Here is a 17,102-nt window from a genome sequence, read left to right as displayed (position 1 = left end):
ATAAATCGTTCGTATTTGATTAAAACATTTAATTATTTAAATTGAAAAAATCCCATTTCCAAAAACACCCAAGTAATCAAAGATTGGAAATTTCGTCTCTTGCTATAATTAATTAATTTCATTTATTTTGAAAAAGATTGTTCTTATTTTATAACAATATTTTGGATTGTTTTCATTTCTTTTCAATAGTTCTTATTCTTTGCAATAATTAAACCTAACAAAAAGAACACTTTTGGTTTGTATATCGTTCATTACGATGAGTTCAAACGATGATTTCATTTTTTGAGAAAATGTAATATATTTTGTAAATTTACTGAAGCTAACACAATAAGAAGTACAAGCACTCGTTACCGAATGTATTCTTTTAGAATTTAATTCATAAATGATAAGTTTTTATATATTCCTTCTATATCGTTACAGCTATCGATTCCGGCGATTATCAACAAGTTGTGCCTATCGGGCAAACATCTGTTCTCATGTAAGCGACAAGAAGAAGACGGGACACAAACATCGCCGACCGTATTCTTCGCCGCCCGCGCGCGTCTTCGGCTCCCTGCTCCACACCGCTCCCACCCACTCCCTGCAAGTGTTCCATCGCCGTGTGTGTGCGCGAGATTTCTGTTTCAGGTTCTGGTTGTATCTGTTACTACTGCTGCTGCCATTGCTGTTGCTGTTGCTGTTGCGTTCCTGCTGCATCTTCGTTTTCTCTTCTTCTTATTAAAAATCGCGAATGCTGCCTTACACTGCCAACTGCAGCTGCAACTGTTAACTGTAAACCGAATTGCGAGAAAAACATAATTTTATTTGTTCAGTGCAGTGCAATTACAAGAGCAAACGGGAAAACAAGAAGCAGAAGAATAATAACAATAACAACAAAAAGGCAAAGCAACTGAAGCGCAAACACACACACACACACACACTCGCTGACGGGCAGTAGCAGAGCTAGAGTAGGGATTGCGAAAGCGAGATAGAAATAAAGTAGGCATAATTTATAGCACACACAAAACGGCTAATTATAAGAAAAAAAAAAAACTAAAGAGAATCGATAAAAAAGGAACGGGAGCCGAAGGAAAGCCCAGAAAGTATTACCCACGGCTACTACGGTGACGGCTGCAAAGAAACAAACAAACGGACGCCCACCACAGCTGTGAATCAGGCCGCCCCTGCTGCTCCGCTTGCTTCTCCTGTCTCCTCCTCCAGTTTCCGATTCGGATTCGAATTCGGTCTCACACACATTATGGTAAGTACGTGCTGCCCGCTGCCGCCTTTTTGAAGTGGCTCTGGCCAAAAGCGGCAATGGCAACAACTCCCACTCGCGCCGCAGCCCAACAGCCCGCTGGCTTGGCCATGTTCCATGCTCCAAGCTGGCTTCCCAGTCGCAGTTCCCGTTTAAACTTCGTGGCCAGCAGTTGGTTGCCTTCCAGGCACACACACTTGCACAGTGTTACCTCTAAAAAGCGAGCACCTGGAAAGGTTACAGCTGGAAGCCTAGAGATTTGATCAAGTTATCAAGCTTATCGACAGAAATAACTGTAACTTCAGAAAACTGTACCAAAAGTACGATTTTTGTTGTTGTTTGTGATAAATGTAAACAGTCCAAGCTGATAACTACAGTAAAACCTTCTCAACTGAAAGCCAATATATAATTTTTAGTAGTTTTACTAATAGAATTAGGAAAATAAGTCATTTATGCATGTTTTGAAATTATCGGGGAGAGAAAATTAACGATTTTATTTATAATAACTTAGAAACAACATTTTATATTATACAAAATTACACCTAAGCGAGTCAAAACTGTACCAAGATTAGTGTTAACTATTGGGTTCTGTAATCAAGGCCCCCAAAAGTATAGTTTGTCAAGTAATTCTTTGCAAAACGAAAAATCCCTCACAATTTTGGGTTTAAACTGAAAAATTATTAACAAATACAGGAATTTTTCAAAATTTTCTTTTATAATATTTTTAGGATAACTTTAATCTATAAATATAAAAAACGAAACTTAAATATTTTAACTTAAAACAGTAAAAAATAACATAATCAAAAACATTGCAATTCGTATGCTGTCAATTAATTCTTTGCAAAATGCAAAAACGTTATAGTTTAACAAGGATAACTTAAAAACTATAATAGCTGGCATTATTAGCCCCTTCAAGTTGAATTTTCTCCCATTTCTCCTGTATTACTTTAAGTAAACCCTTTCTATTTGTTGGACTCCGTTTAGTCACGTTCTTTTCCAAAAAATCCCCAAAATTTTCTATTTATATTTATATCTGGGCTTTTCGCAGGAGTGTCAATGACTGTTTTACAATTAAACAGGAGCCAGGTCCTGCACAGCTGAGATTTGAGCTTGGGTTCGTTTTCCTGGTGCAGTTAATATTTATTTCCTTTTGGACGAGTTGCGTCATGCAGACCAAATTTCTTCCTTTTTAAGGATGTCCAAATAAAACTCCTTCGTCATTATATCATTAAAAATCCTTCGCGTCTGGAGAGCTTTGGTAATCTGACCGTAGAATTGTACAGGTGAAGTCTATTTTTCTTTTCAGCCCGTTAATTAATATTATACATTGTTCTTAACTTAATATGAAACATTTCTGAATTAATTACCCTTTGAAATGGTTAAAGTAAACCAATTGTATGGTATTATCGTCAATTCGTTTGCCGGGCATGATTAAAATTTTGGACTCGATCAAACACGAACTTTTTCCGACGAAATTTTTCAAGTATATAAAAGTAAAGACCACTAAGAAGTGGCAAGCGTAAATTTTCCTCAGAATTAGCTTTGCGTTGCTTAATTGTAGGAATCTCTTCAAATCCTTTTTGCATTTTGCAAAGAATTAATTGACAGCATACGAATTGCAATGTTTTTGTTTTTTTGACTATGTTTAAATTAAAATATTTCAGTTTTGTTTTTTATATTTATAGATTAAAGTTATCCTAATAATATTATAAAAGAAAATTAAAAAAAAATCTTTTATTTATTCATACATTTTCAGTTTAAACCCAAAATTGTGAGGGATTTTTCGTTTTGCTAAGAATTATGTTACTTGACAAACTGATTGTCAACGCTCGTAACCTTGTTGCTTTGACATTTCTGTTTCGTATATTTCTATTGCACACCTGGCTTTCATACGAACTTTCAAGTTTTCTTATGCATAACGAATGCGATCTACATATATTGGAAATAATCAGTGCATCGTAGCTCCTCTCTCTGTGTATGGGTGCATATCTGTAATCGAGACTAATTTATATACATTATATAAATCCGCAGAGCCCGCCCATCGTCACGCGACGCAGCGCCCAGCAGGCAAAGATCCAGACACGCGCCATGGTCAAATCGAAGTCGGCCGCTGGCGGTACGACGGCCGCAACGGCAGCTGGAATGATTGGCGGCAGCGGGAACAGCAGCAACAGCAGCAGCGGCGGCGGCGGCAGCAGCAGCAGCGGGAACAGCATCAGCGGGAACGGCAGCAACGCCGGCGATCAGCGAAAGGCTGGCAAACCGAGCGCAGCGCTCTTGGAGGCAAAACGTCGTGCACGGAATATGCTCAAGAATCAGGGAAACGCCATGGCCGTGCAGGAGACGGTGACCGATATATTCCAGAATGTAAGCTCCTTATCCTGGCTGTCCATTAACATCTAATCAATGAGCATAATCCTCGTAGGCCATGAATGCCAAGGGATTGGTGCGAGGACCCACGGCTCTGATCTATGACGAGACCATGAGCCAGCACTGCTGTCTGTGGGACAAGGAGCACTACGAGTGTCCCGAGCGCTTCACACGCGTCCTGGAGCGGTGGGTTCGAAGTCCTTAATATTATAGAATATCTAATATTTAATTCGTTTATTTATCTCTCGCGTTCAGTTGCCGTGAACTGAGTCTGGTGGAGAGATGCAACCAGTTGCCTTCAAGGGCCGCCACCAAGGAGGAGATCCTGCTCCTGCACACCGAAGAGCACTTTGAGCGGCTTAAGCAAACCGCTGGCATACGCGACGATGAGCGCATGGAGGAGCTGAGCTCCCGCTACGATTCAATCTTCATTCATCCGGTAAGCAAATCGATTAAGGTGCAGGTACCAGGTACCACGTACCCCTTAGGGCTTCCCTGATGATTTGTTTGTGCTTACGCTTGATTGCCTGGGAAGATCGTGCTGTTTTTAGTTCATTTGCTGCTTGAGGAAAATGTAAATTGATGCAGATTAGATTAGAGAGGCTTGAGTACAGTGCGTTTCAGTGAAACCTGAAATGTAATCTCTTTCCTCACTTTTATTGTCTTATTGTTTAAAGTTAAGGTCTCAGGCGATGTAGTTATTTATTCGTTATAAATAATTGGTATATATTGAATTAATGTGAGCTTGAGGTATTTCTCTAATCCATATTTATAAATTGTATATATGTTTGCTATCAAATTGGTTAATTTGAGTTTTTCTATTTATTTTTACTAGCAAATATCAAGTTTAAATGTGTTGCCTCTCCTTTATCTATTATATTTCTTTTTTTTTTTAAATATATAAAAAGGTGGTAAAGATTTTGAAACGAAAGGAAGGAGTCAGCTTAAAAAACATTGAAGGAGTCGTTTCCGACCCCATAAATCATATATATTATTGATCAGGATCAACAGGAAAACCTTTCTAGGCATCTTACATCATGAAAATTTGCAAAAATCTGACAAAAATTCACATTTGTATGCAGTTTTGTTAGCCTGCTAAAAATTAACATACTGCCGCTTCCCGAATTGAAATTAATGCGTTTTTGGCTTAGTTATGACATTTTTAAATTTTGATTTGTCGAAAAATTTGGTATAAAAATATTGTTAATTTCGGTTAAAAAATGGTAATGGACCTTCAGTCAGAAGCTTAAAAGAAAGTGAAGGAGTCGTTTCCGGCCTTATAAATCATATATATTCTGGATCAGCAACAACAGGAGAATCTTTCTAGGCATGTTTGGTGAAAAATAAAATTTTCAAAAATTTTTCAAAATTTTTAAGGGGTTACATCGTTAAAATTTTCAAAAATTGGCAACAAATTGAATTTTTTAAAATTGAAAACCGTGTATGCAGATTTATTAAATTATAAAAAACTAAAATAGGAACTTTCTCCGAATTGAATTTAATGCTTTTTTGACTTAGTTATGAGATTTTAAAACTTCGATTTATCGAAAAAATTTCTGTATACAAATACATACTCAAAATTCACTTGCAAACTGTAAGGGTACACAATCTTCGGCTTCCCGGAGCTAGATTCCTTTCTGCTTCTCATATTATATAGGTTATATATATTAAAAACAAATGCATATTTTATTTATAACTCAATCTTGTACAGCAAATCAGTCTCTGCTATCTCCACCCTATCTCTATACGTATGAAACGCACTGTAAATTCATAAAACCCGTATTGTATTGTGCCTATACTTAAGTTTCAGATAAGGTTTTGTTCCAGATTACAAATTACCCTGTGTTGATAACCTCCCATTCTCTCTCTTTTCTTTTCCCTCCTTCTCTTAGTCCACTTTTGAGCTATCTTTACTGGCCACCGGCTCCACCATCGAGCTGGTGGATCAACTGATCACTGGAAAGGCACAAAATGGCATGGCAATCATCCGGCCGCCGGGTCATCATGCCATGAAGGCCGAATTTAATGGCTATTGCTTCTTCAACAATGTGGCTCTAGCTGCCCAGCACGCCTTGGATGTGCACAAGCTGCAGCGCATCCTGATTATTGACTACGATGTCCATCATGGGCAGGGAACGCAGCGGTTCTTCTACAACGATCCCAGGTGAGTCCAAGCAAGCCTAAGCCTAACAGATATCCCTAACTATTGTTCCTTTCAGGGTGGTTTACTTCTCCATACATCGCTTCGAGTATGGCAGCTTTTGGCCGCACCTCAAGGAGTCCGATTACCATGCTATAGGATCTGGTCCTGGCACTGGCTACAACTTCAATGTCCCCCTGAATACCATTGGAATGACGAATGCCGATTATTTGGCCATTTTTCAGCAGTTGCTGCTGCCCGTGGCCCTGGAGTTTCAGCCAGAACTGATCATCGTCTCCGCGGGCTATGATGCTGCCCTGGGCTGTCCCGAGGGTGAAATGGAGGTGACTCCCGCTTGCTATCCTCATTTGCTGAACCCACTACTCCGACTCGCCGATTCTCGAGTAGCTGTCGTCCTCGAGGGTGGCTATTGCCTGGATTCCCTGGCCGAGGGTGCCGCCTTAACTCTTCGCTCTTTGCTCGGTGATCCCTGCCCGCCTCTGGTGGAGCCACTGGTCCTGCCGCGTCCAGAGCTGACCAAGGCTCTGCTCAACTGCATTTGCCTGCACAGGCCGCACTGGCGTTGCCTGCAGCTCCAGAGAACGTACGAGGTGGCCGAGCTGACCCAGCTGGTCGACCAGGAAAAGGAGAAGGATAACGATCTGCATCAGATTGTGCGCATTTGGATAGGCGGACCGCCACCCATGGATCGGTATCCTACGCGCGACACGGCCATCCCTTTACCGCCGGAGAAGAAAGCCCGGAACTTGGCCCGCTTGCAGGTGCTGCGCACAGAGACGAAGCTATCGATGCCGCCGATCCGGGTTTGCTATGCCTACGATCCCCAAATGTTGGAGCACTCGAATCTCCATGATCCCGGGCATCCAGAGCAGCCCTCGCGTATTCTGCATATCCATCAGATGCACGAGGAGTACGCCCTGCTGGCAAGAATGAAGCAGCTGCCAACGGGCAGGACTGCAACCACGGATGAGGTTTGCCTCGCCCACACACGTTCCCATGTAAATTCTGTGCGTCGCCTGCTCGGCCGTGATCCGGAGGAACTGCACCAGCTCGGAGCGGGCTACAATTCAGTGTATCTGCATCCGCGCACCTTCGATTGCGCCACCCTGGCCGCCGGAGCTGTTCTGCAGGCGGTGGAGAGTGTCCTGCGCGGTGAATCCCGCAGCGGTATCTGCAATGTCCGGCCGCCGGGTCATCATGCCGAGCCGGATCAACCGCATGGGTTCTGCATCTTCAACAACGTTGCTATTGCCGCTCAGTATGCCATACGGGACTTTGGCCTGGAGCGTGTGCTCATCGTTGACTGGGATGTCCACCACGGGAATGGCACGCAGCACATCTTCGAGTCGAATCCCAAGGTGCTGTATATCAGTGTGCATCGCTACGAGCACGGCGCCTTCTTCCCCAAGGGACCGGATGGCAATTTCGATGTGGTCGGCAAGGGGGCTGGCAGGGGCTTCAATGTAAATATACCCTGGAACAAGGTGAGTGCTTGTATTATCATTATCTGCTTCCCTTGCTAATATGTGTTCTCTTTCCTTTGTAGAAGGGCATGGGCGACCTGGAGTATGCCCTGGCCTTTCAGCAGCTCATCATGCCCATTGCCTATGAGTTCAATCCCCAATTGGTGCTGGTCTCGGCCGGTTTCGATGCTGCCATTGGCGATCCACTCGGCGGGTGTAAGGTCACGCCCGAGGGCTACGGCCTGCTCACCCACTGGCTTTCGGCGCTGGCCGGTGGCAAGATCATCGTCTGCCTGGAGGGTGGCTACAACGTGAATTCCATTTCGTACGCAATGACCATGTGCACGAAGACGCTGCTGGGCGATCCGGTGCCCACGCCCCAGCTAGGTGCCATGGCACTGCAGAAACAGCCGACCGTGGCCTTCCAGAGCTGTGTGGAGACGCTGCAGGCGTGCCTGCAGGTGCAGGGCCAGCACTGGCAATCGCTCAAGTTCGTGGGCAAACGGCTGCCTCGTGAACCGTTCGTGGGCGAGAACAACAACGAGGATTTTCTTACCGCCTCCTTGCGGCAGTTGAATATTACAAATGACAGCGTTCCGCGGGTAGCGGGCGGAGCCGAAGGCGATCGGACCGACTCCGGCGAGGAACGGCCCAGCGGGAGCAAGCCCAAAGTCAAGGTAAAAACGCTCACCGAGTACATGGCGGAGCACAAGGAGGTATGACGAACATCATGCACAGACCATCATCCCCCCTAGCTAATCGGTTGTCTCTCTCTCTCTCTCTATCTCTCGTTGTCTCCTTCATTTCCATGCCACCATTACCTCTAAAAAATTAAATCCCTCATCTTGCGGTGTCGCTCTCATCTTGACATTAACCCTGGCCTGGGCTCACCCAGGCCCTCGAGCAGAATGAGATGTTCGCCGTGTATCCGCTCAAGACGTGTCCTCACTTGAGCCTGTTGCGACCGGAGGAGGCGCCACTAAGTAAGACCCCCGATTCCCATCAGTTCAGTCCAGCTTCTGCTTCACTATGTCCCACGTAAATGTTGTGTGCTTTTGTTTCTTTCGGGCATTCTTCTATATTTGAGATTTTATATAGATATCTTCATTACAAAATAATTTAATGGTTAATTTAAACAGAAATTTGGCAATTTAAACCAGTTATAGGTCCCACTCTTGCGGTTAAAGGGTTTTGCGCCCACAAGCATTTATAAACAAACTTATTTTAAAACGTAGATTTTGTGTACATAATAATATGAGCCTTTTTTATAAATATCAAAAGAACTAAGTTAAATTCGAGAAAGTTTAAGATTATTTATCATATAGAAGTATAGAAGAAAAGTGCTCATAATATGTAATTGCTTTCTTAGTTCTTAAATTTTTTCTCTTTTGGATTCTTGGTGTTTTTTTAAGTGTTTTGTGTTCTATGTTTGTTTTTAAGTTTAGTGTCAACATTATGCTTTCGTTTTCAGCTGTTTTTGTTTATAAAGCAAGTTTGAACTTTTCATTTATGCTTTTTAAATGCTTTTTCTAGTTTGTTCTTGCTTCAAAGCTATTAATGCTGATGATTTCGCATGCTCTCTGGCTTTTTGTACATATGCTGTGTGTTTAAATATTTATTCAGAATTTTTATATATACTTTTACAATTGTCTCGCCCAACAGCAATAAATACAAAGGCGGCGTGCAGCGAGTGCGATTCGCTGGCGGAGAACTGGGTGTGTCTGAGCTGTCGGACGGTGGCCTGTGGGCGTTACGTGAACGAGCACATGCAGATGCACTCCCTGTGCTCCGATCATCCACTGGCTCTGAGCCTGAGCGACCTGTCCGTGTGGTGTTATGCGTGCTCCGCGTACCTCGATCATCCCCGCCTGTACGTCTTCCTCAATGCAGCGCATATGGACAAGTTCGAGGAGCCCATGGCCTGGACATATGCCTGCCAGCGACGCGAGGACGGTTGCTACGGACTAGGACCGGACGGACGAAACAAGGATGACGGCCCGGGGAGCAGCAGCAGAGCTGGGACTATCTGCATCCAGCTGGAGCGGAATAACAACGACAGTAACTGACCCATGGCCCTCGTCCGCGTGCTGGACGCCCTCACGAACTACATGTGCACACTCTGCCCGCCGCTCAGACACCTGATCCAGTTTCTGGCCGAGCACCTGTGGCCGCTGCTGGAACGCATTTACCTAAACCTTCTCCACTATTTCCTGGCCCCATGAGAGAGTGATAGATAGATAGCTATCCCGCCTTCCTACCCCTAGCACATTTCCGCTAAGCAAAATAAAACATGAAGTTATTGTTGATTTGGGAGCTGAAATCCTGATCCCGGCTCCCTCTACTGTATACAAATTAAAATTGTTAATGTTATCAGCTAATTACTGTCTAATAAAGATTTCGATAGTTTTTGGAGTATTTTTTGACCCGCAAACGTTTAAAAATTTGTTTGAAATTAGAAAACGTTCCAATATAGTTTTTCCCAATCTTATTAAAAAGCACTATGCTATCGGGAGCTCCATCTTTTCTAAAATCCAGAGTCAAGATCTCATTCTATGATTAACTCAACTTTATTGACAGTCATATTATCGTAAAGTCAAACAATTAACTAATTCAAGTCATTATTTCTTTCTCTGCTGCTTGCCCTTCCGCTGGGAGGGTGGTGTGGCTGGCGGCTGTTTCCTCTTGGTAGGTTTCCTTCGCCGTTCACCAGCGTCACTGGAGGCGTCACTGTCGCTGTCTGAGAGCTCCTCGCTGTCGTCCTCCTCATTGCTGTCTTCACTGGATTCCTCTTCCTCCGGTTTTGGTACCGCCTTCTTGGGCTGCTTCTTTTTTGTGTTTTTCTTAGGTTCCGCTTCAACTTCCGTCTTTTCGTCCTGCTCGTATTCAATGGTCACGAAGCCCCGCGGTGCCGGTACCTTCGCGGACTTACTGGTCTGCGCTTTAACCGCCGGTTTGTCCAACACACTGACGCGCTCCACCTCGGGACGGGCATTGCCGAACTGACCGAGATCCAGCAGACCCAGGCCCGTGGGACGACAATCGATGTTGGTGCTAGCCACCTCCTCCAGTTCTCGTTTTTCGAGACAACAACGCCAGAGTTTGATCTCACCAGAGCTACGAGATATGAGAAAGTGTCAGAGGATAGTTAAGGCTTCTGCTTCCAAAGAAATCTCACCTGGAGACGGTGGCCAGTGTGTCGTTCAAATAGGCCATGGCCTTCACCCGCGACTCGTGAGCAGGAATGATTTTTGGCTGTCAAGAGAAGGAGAGATCTGTTATACAAAAATAATGTCCATGAATATATATTTTCACTCACCGCTGCCTCTATACCGTCCTCCCCGTCCTCCAGTGAAATCCAGGCAATGCTGCCGTTCTCCAGGCCAGTCAGGCACTCCTTGGCATCCAGCCAACTGACGCAGACGGGCTTGCCCGGCGTCTTCGCGCGCCTAACCACATTGGCGTTCTTGATGTCCCAAATCTCCAGCAGAAGTGGACCGCTTATTGTAAAGTGATCGCCGCTCGTGGACCAGGACAGGCATTCCGGCGCACTGCCCAGTGTTTTCTTGCTCTTCAGGTTCGTCTTGTAGGCCACTCGGCCCTTCACCAGATTCCAGGTATTGAGTACCTGATCACCGCCCAGGGATAGGGCCAGCTTGCTGCTGGGATGGCAGCTGATGTGGGTGACTGGCTGGCCGGCATGGGCCTTGCGCCAGTCGCCCTCGGTGGTCCAACTGCCCACCCGTGTGGCAATCATATGGCCATCGGCGCTGCCGGAGAGCAAGTGCGTTAGGTCCGGGGAGAAGGTCAGCGTGTTCACTGTGCCAGAGTGCGAGAGCAGGATCTGGGACTGCTTTCGGATGCGCATGTCGTAGATGAAGATGCGATCATCGATTCCGCCGGTGGCCACCCAGGGACCCTGAACAGCCAAGGATTTTATTGAGCCGGCGTGCGATTTGTCCGCAAATGTTTGCTTCAGTTTGAGTTTGTTGGACTTTTCGCCCTCCTCTTCGGGCGCCGTGACTTGATAGCCCAGCAGGAACTCATTGTAAGTGCTCACGATGATCTCGATGTCTGGCGGCATGCTGCTTCTATTTAAAATTGCTTTGTTTTTCAGCTTTTAACAATTTGTTTACGAGCGAAGCTGAAGGCGCTCAACTCAACACGTGCGCAAGCAGAGTGGCAACACTGAAGGTACACAGGTGGCAGCGCTGACCGTGAATACCGATATTAATTTGGTATTTTTTACAGGGGCCCGTTCAGGGTCACACTGATGCGGTAACAAGTGCAAAATTAACAATAATACAATTTTAAACCAATCCCCAAATGCGCGTGGGCAGCTTGTTGCGGTTCCGCTGCACCGCTCTAAGAAGCAACACCGCCCGGCAGCAGTATGTGCCACAACACAAGCCAGCGGTGGAGGATGACATTAAGCGGCTAGAGGATTTCCTGTTGTCCAAACCGAATGTTTTGGTTCTGACAGGCGCTGGGATCTCCACGGAATCGGGTGAGTATCTCGTATTTAAAACATCCAACCAAGCAGCTAAATTTAATGATCATTAGGCATTCCCGACTACCGCTCCAAGGGCGTTGGACTCTACGCCCGGTCCAATCACAAGCCGGTTCAGCACATGGAGTTTGTGAAGTCGCCGGCGATTCGCAAACGCTACTGGGCCCGTAATTTCGTGGGTTGGCCCACGTTCTCCGCCACCCAGCCAAATGCCACGCACCATGCTCTGGCCAGATTCGAACGGGAGGAGCGCGTCCAGGCTGTGGTCACCCAGAATGTGGACCGACTGCACACGAAGGCGGGCAGCCGTAGCGTAATGGAGGTGCATGGCAGTGGCTTTGTGGTCAAGTGTCTGTCCTGTGATTATCGTATCGATCGTCACGAGTTCCAGAGCATTCTCGCTTCCCTTAATCCGGCCTTTAAGGACGCCCCCGACATGATCCGGCCCGATGGCGATGTGGAGATACCCGCGGAATACATCGATAACTTCCAGATACCCGCTTGCCCGCAGTGCGACGGTGATTTGAAGCCCGAGATTGTCTTCTTTGGGGATTCGGTGCCCAGGGCGCGGCTGGATAAGATTGCAGAGATGGTGTACAACAGCGATGGCCTGCTGGTGCTCGGATCCAGTCTCCTAGTCTTCTCCGGATACCGGATCGTGCTACAGACCAAGGATCTTAAGCTGCCGGTGGCCATAGTCAATATAGGAGATACGCGGGCTGATCATCTGGCGGACATCAAGATATCCGCCAAGTGCGGCGATGTGATACCCAAGCTATTCGACTTTCGTTCCACGAAAAGCTCCTAGCTAATCCTGAGTATCTGTTTTTGTTATGTGTGCCCAAAAGATGGGAATAAATATTTTAACTAAATAGTCATGTTTTGTAACTTAAGTATTGTATTTTATTTCGTTAAAAACAAAATATGAACATAATATTCAAATCAAGTGAAATTCCAATTAGCTTCAAAATATACCAACTAGATTTTAAAATACCAAAATACGGTCAATTGATAGTGATATGTAATCGATAGAGATATCGATGACTGTCCAACTCTAGTGAACAGCAAAAAAATAGATATAAAAAAAAACAAGAAAAAAGCTGATGCCGGATTGCAAGTGAAAATTTTTCAAAAGCTCAATAAAAAGGATTGAATTACGACTTTTGAGGTGTTCTGTAAAGAGAAAGCCAGTGGGTGAGCATCAATTAGCCACCGTCCGTAAGTAGGAGGCGTGTCTGCGGTCAACCGGCGCCACCGGACACCAACAAATCGGAGATGTCGAAGAGTTCAGGGTAAGTTTTCCACCTTTTTCGTCAAATATTTGCAATAACAGCCGAGTTCTACAGGCGCGAGCGGGACAGGGATCGAGAACGGGAGAGGGACAGGGATCGGGACAGAGACAGGGATCGAGATAATCGCAGCAGGGACTATGACATGGTGAAATCCCGTAATGGAGGAGGAGGAGGCGGCGGCAACAGCTTTGGAAGTTCCCGTAGCGGCCGGGAGGATCGTAAGCGTGTGAAGGATTCGAACAGCGAACGCGGCAGGCGGGATGAGAAGCGAAGGAAGCGTTCCAGGTCCAAGGATTACGACAAGGAAAAGTGAGTGGTTCTTAATCAGTCCAGAATCTATGACTAAAGCAGTATTTTTTACCTTTTACAGACGCTTTGATCGGGACCGAGATCGGGATCGTGAGCGCCAGCGGGAAAAGGAGCGTGAGCGTGAGAAGGAAAAGGAACGAGACCGGGAAAAGGATCGAGATCGTGATCGACAGCGGGATCGCGAGGCAGATGGCAGGCGTCCCGCCGCCCCTGCACCGCTGATTATACCGGTGCCCTCATCCAGCTCTTCAGACGAGGAGGTAGAAGAGATCGACAAGGAGGAGCAGCAGCGCCGCCTCGAGCAGGAGATGATCAAGCGTCGTGAGCGCATCGAACGCTGGCGGGCTGAACGCAAACGGGATGCCAAAGCGCCGGCAGTGGCACCGGCTGCAGTGAAAACCGTCAAGAAGTGGAGCTTGGAGGATGAGTCCGAGGAGGATGATAGCAATCACGCTCCGTCGCTGGACAGCGGCAAGAAGGATGCTGAGCCCGACTCTCCGCCGTCCAAGTTCCATAGCATCCGCAAGCGCTTCGACGACGACGCTGTCGAGCCAAAGTTCTCCCCGATGAAGCGACCCACCTTTAGCAAGGCATTCGGCGCCAAGCTAGTAATGGGCTTGTCACCCAAAACCGAGGTGGAAGTCAAGAAGGAGACGCCTGTGGCTGAGCTCAAGGAGGTGAAGAAGGAGCCCCAGTCCGAGCCAGATCTCACTGAATCAGTTCCCGCAGCTCCCGTCCAAATGGAGACCGTTGAAGTTAAAAAGGAACCTTCGGTGGAGATCAAGTCGGAACCCGAAACCACAACCGAAATGGAGACGGAAGATGCTTCCCAAGTCGAAGCGGAAGCAGAGCCCGAGGACGATATAGACCCGCTGGATGCCTATATGCAGGAGGTCAACAATGAGATGCGCCGCGTCAACAATTTTGTAAATCCGCCTACAAAGAACCAGGGCGTCGTCATTCTCACGGGCGTGGCGAAGAAGAAGTCGACGACGACGAAGAAGGGCGAGCTGATCGAACAGAATATGGACAGTCTGGAGTACTCCAGCGAGGACGAGCTGGAGGATATACGCGACACGGCCGTCAATCTGGCCATGAAGCATCGCAAGGAGCTGGCTAAGATTGATCATTCCTCGGTTAGCTATGCTCCCTTCCGGAAATGCTTTTACGTAGAGGTGCCAGAGCTTGCGCGCATGACCGCTGGCGATGTGGAGAAGTATCGTGCAGAGCTGGAGGGGGTACAAGTAAAGGGCAAAGGCTGCCCCAAGCCCATCAAGGTGAGTTTAAATCAACGAAACTAAAAGAGCTAGAACAGCTTGTATGTGTTTTTGCGCTTGTGCCTAACTAATGACTGTTATCCCCATAGACCTGGGCCCAGTGCGGCGTCAGTAAGAAAGAGATGGATGTGCTGCGCAAGCTGGGCTTCGAGAAGCCCACGCCCATCCAGTGCCAGGCCATACCGGCCATCATGTCCGGACGGGATCTGATAGGTATTGCTAAAACCGGCAGTGGCAAGACGTTGGCATTCATTTTACCAATGTTTAGGCACATCCTGGACCAGCCGAGCCTTGAGGATGGCGATGGCGCCATTGCCATAATAATGGCACCCACGCGCGAACTCTGCATGCAGATCGGCAAGGACATACGCAAGTTTAGCAAATCGCTGGGCCTTCGACCGGTCTGTGTCTACGGCGGCACGGGGATCTCCGAGCAGATAGCCGAATTGAAGCGCGGCGCCGAGATTCTCGTGTGTACGCCGGGGCGCATGATCGATATGCTGGCGGCGAACTCGGGACGCGTTACGAACCTGCGACGAGTCACCTATGTGGTCCTGGACGAGGCGGATCGCATGTTCGACATGGGCTTCGAGCCGCAGGTGATGCGCATCATCGACAACGTGCGGCCGGATCGGCAAACGGTCATGTTCAGTGCCACATTCCCGCGCCAAATGGAGGCCTTGGCCCGCCGCATTCTCAAAAAACCCATCGAGGTGATTGTCGGCGGTAGGTCGGTGGTTTGCAAGGATGTCGAGCAGAATGTTGTCATCCTCAACGATGACGCCAAGTTCTTTAAGCTCCTGGAGCTGCTGGGAATCTACCAAGAGGCTGGTAGCATTATCGTCTTTGTTGACAAACAGGAGAACGCCGACAGCCTGCTGCGCGACCTCATGAAGGCCTCGTATCCGTGCATGAGCCTGCACGGCGGCATCGATCAGTTCGATCGTGACTCCACCATCATAGACTTCAAGTCGGGCAAGGTGCGGCTGCTGATAGCCACTTCCGTGGCGGCACGTGGCCTAGACGTCAAGGATCTCATCCTGGTGGTCAACTACGATGTGCCCAATCACTACGAGGACTATGTGCACAGGTAAGACAGTGAGAACCTAAAGCCCTATGATCATAATCTTACTAAATACTCTTCTTCCCCACAGGTGTGGCCGCACTGGACGAGCGGGCAAGAAGGGCAGCGCGTACACTTTCATTACGCCGGAGCAATCGCGCTATGCTGGCGATGTGATTCGTGCCCTGGACTTGTCCGGCAGTCTGATTCCCGCCGAGCTGCAAACGCTGTGGACGGAGTACAAGGCCGCCCAGGAGGCCGAGGGCAAAACAGTGCACACCGGCGGCGGTTTCAGCGGCAAGGGCTTCAAATTCGACGAACAGGAGTTCAACGCGGTCAAGGAGAGCAAGAAACTGCAGAAGGCCGCCCTGGGTCTGGCCGACTCCGATGATGAGGAGGACATCGAGCAGGATATTGACCAGCAGATTGAACAGATCTTTGCGGCCAAGCGCACGGTGAAGGACACGTCGGCCACGGCCACAGCTGCGGCGGCGGCTGCCGCTGCGGTGGCTGCTGCCGCCGCTTCCGGTGGCAATGTGGCTCTGGCCTCGGCCGCCGCCGCTGCTGCTGCTGCCAATATGGCCATTGCAGCGGCATCAGCGGCCGCTGCACCGGGCACACCTGCTGCTGGCGCAGCGACTGGATCAGCTGTCGGAGCCACTCTCAGCTCGGATAAACTTGAGTTGGCCAAGCGACTGGCCTCCAAGATCAACAGCAGCAAGAATCTGGATATAAAGAGCACTGTGCCGGTCGTGGAGCCACTGCTCAAGGGACAGCATGTCCCAGGCACAGCCCCGGCGATGCTGACCGCCCGAACGGTGGCCGAACAGATGGCCGCCAAGCTGAACAATAAGCTCAACTACCAGCCCAAGGAGGATGAGGAGTCCCTGGGCACCATTGCTGGCGGCAATACCAATTCGTTTACCAAATACGAAGAAGAGCTGGAGATCAACGACTTCCCGCAACAGGCCCGCTGGAAGGTGACCTCCAAGGAGGCGCTCGCCCAGATCTCCGAGTACTCGGAGGCGGGTCTCACGGTGCGCGGTACCTATGTGCCGCAGGGCAAGAATCCGCCGGATGGCGAGAGGAAGCTCTACCTGGCCATCGAGAGCTGCAGCGAGCTGGCCGTGCAGAAGGCTAAGCGCGAGATAACGCGCCTCATCAAGGAGGAGCTGCTGAAGCTCAGCTCTGCCCACCATGTCTTTAACAAGGGACGCTACAAGGTGGTCTAGGCAGGGCCACTCCAGGAAATTGTTAACAGACAAAGGATAATTGTTGAAATCAACTACGCAATCAAATCTAATAAAGATTTTACTCTAACTTAAACGCGGGCAAGATTAAAACGAAAACAAGTAACAAGTTTCTGTTTACATTTAATATTTCTAAAGTGAAAAGGTGCCCAAAATGGAAAAGACTTGTAAAT

At 47.8% G+C, this 17,102-nt stretch overlaps 4 protein-coding genes across 10 annotated transcripts; 3 read left to right on the top strand and 1 right to left on the bottom strand.

Annotated features, from left to right (window-relative positions):
* Positions 1–455: 455 nt before the first annotated feature.
* Positions 456–9,662, top strand: HDAC6 (histone deacetylase 6). Of its 7 annotated transcripts, XM_086826077.1 has the most exons (10): positions 459–627; positions 996–1,240; positions 3,269–3,604; positions 3,663–3,793; positions 3,863–4,046; positions 5,500–5,771; positions 5,827–7,252; positions 7,315–7,947; positions 8,127–8,214; positions 8,894–9,662. In XM_086826077.1, exons 2-10 carry the CDS (start codon positions 1,238–1,240, stop codon positions 9,295–9,297), a joined length of 3,477 nt encoding a protein of 1,158 aa, XP_086682203.1. In that variant the 5' UTR covers positions 459–627; positions 996–1,237; the 3' UTR covers positions 9,298–9,662. The 7 variants fall into 7 exon arrangements, with proteins under 7 accessions (XP_020812111.2, XP_020812110.2, XP_086682203.1 ...); XM_086826079.1 differs by lacking the exon at positions 8,127–8,214 and having other exon boundaries at positions 7,315–7,908; XM_086826078.1 differs by lacking the exons at positions 459–627; positions 996–1,240 and adding an exon at positions 1,379–1,557.
* Positions 9,663–9,779: 117 nt separating this feature from the next.
* Positions 9,780–11,443, bottom strand: LOC110187024 (p21-activated protein kinase-interacting protein 1-like). Its single transcript, XM_020956389.2, has 3 exons — positions 10,548–11,443; positions 10,407–10,483; positions 9,780–10,345 (listed from the first exon to the last, which is right to left on the bottom strand). The coding sequence occupies exons 1-3, from the start codon at positions 11,310–11,312 to the stop codon at positions 9,850–9,852; spliced, it is 1,338 nt and encodes a 445-aa protein (XP_020812048.2). The 5' UTR covers positions 11,313–11,443; the 3' UTR covers positions 9,780–9,849.
* A 41-nt stretch (positions 11,444–11,484) lies between these two features.
* Positions 11,485–12,631, top strand: Sirt4 (NAD-dependent protein deacylase sirtuin-4). The gene is made up of 2 exons (XM_020956393.2): positions 11,485–11,735; positions 11,792–12,631. Exons 1-2 carry the CDS (start codon positions 11,555–11,557, stop codon positions 12,544–12,546), a joined length of 936 nt encoding a protein of 311 aa, XP_020812052.1. The 5' UTR covers positions 11,485–11,554; the 3' UTR covers positions 12,547–12,631.
* A 137-nt stretch (positions 12,632–12,768) lies between these two features.
* On the top strand, positions 12,769–17,035 carry Prp5 (pre-mRNA processing factor 5). The gene is made up of 5 exons (XM_020956379.2): positions 12,769–13,030; positions 13,085–13,339; positions 13,401–14,616; positions 14,706–15,706; positions 15,771–17,035. The coding sequence occupies exons 1-5, from the start codon at positions 13,014–13,016 to the stop codon at positions 16,909–16,911; spliced, it is 3,630 nt and encodes a 1,209-aa protein (XP_020812038.2). The 5' UTR covers positions 12,769–13,013; the 3' UTR covers positions 16,912–17,035.
* Positions 17,036–17,102: the final 67 nt, after the last annotated feature.

The sequence above is a fragment of the Drosophila serrata genome, unplaced genomic scaffold (assembly GCF_035046125.1).
Source record: "Drosophila serrata isolate PLE 108 unplaced genomic scaffold, ASM3504612v1 contig_130, whole genome shotgun sequence".
In the NCBI taxonomy this organism is placed as follows: Eukaryota; Metazoa; Arthropoda; class Insecta; order Diptera; family Drosophilidae; genus Drosophila; species Drosophila serrata.
This window is presented reverse-complemented; position numbering and strand designations above follow the sequence as displayed.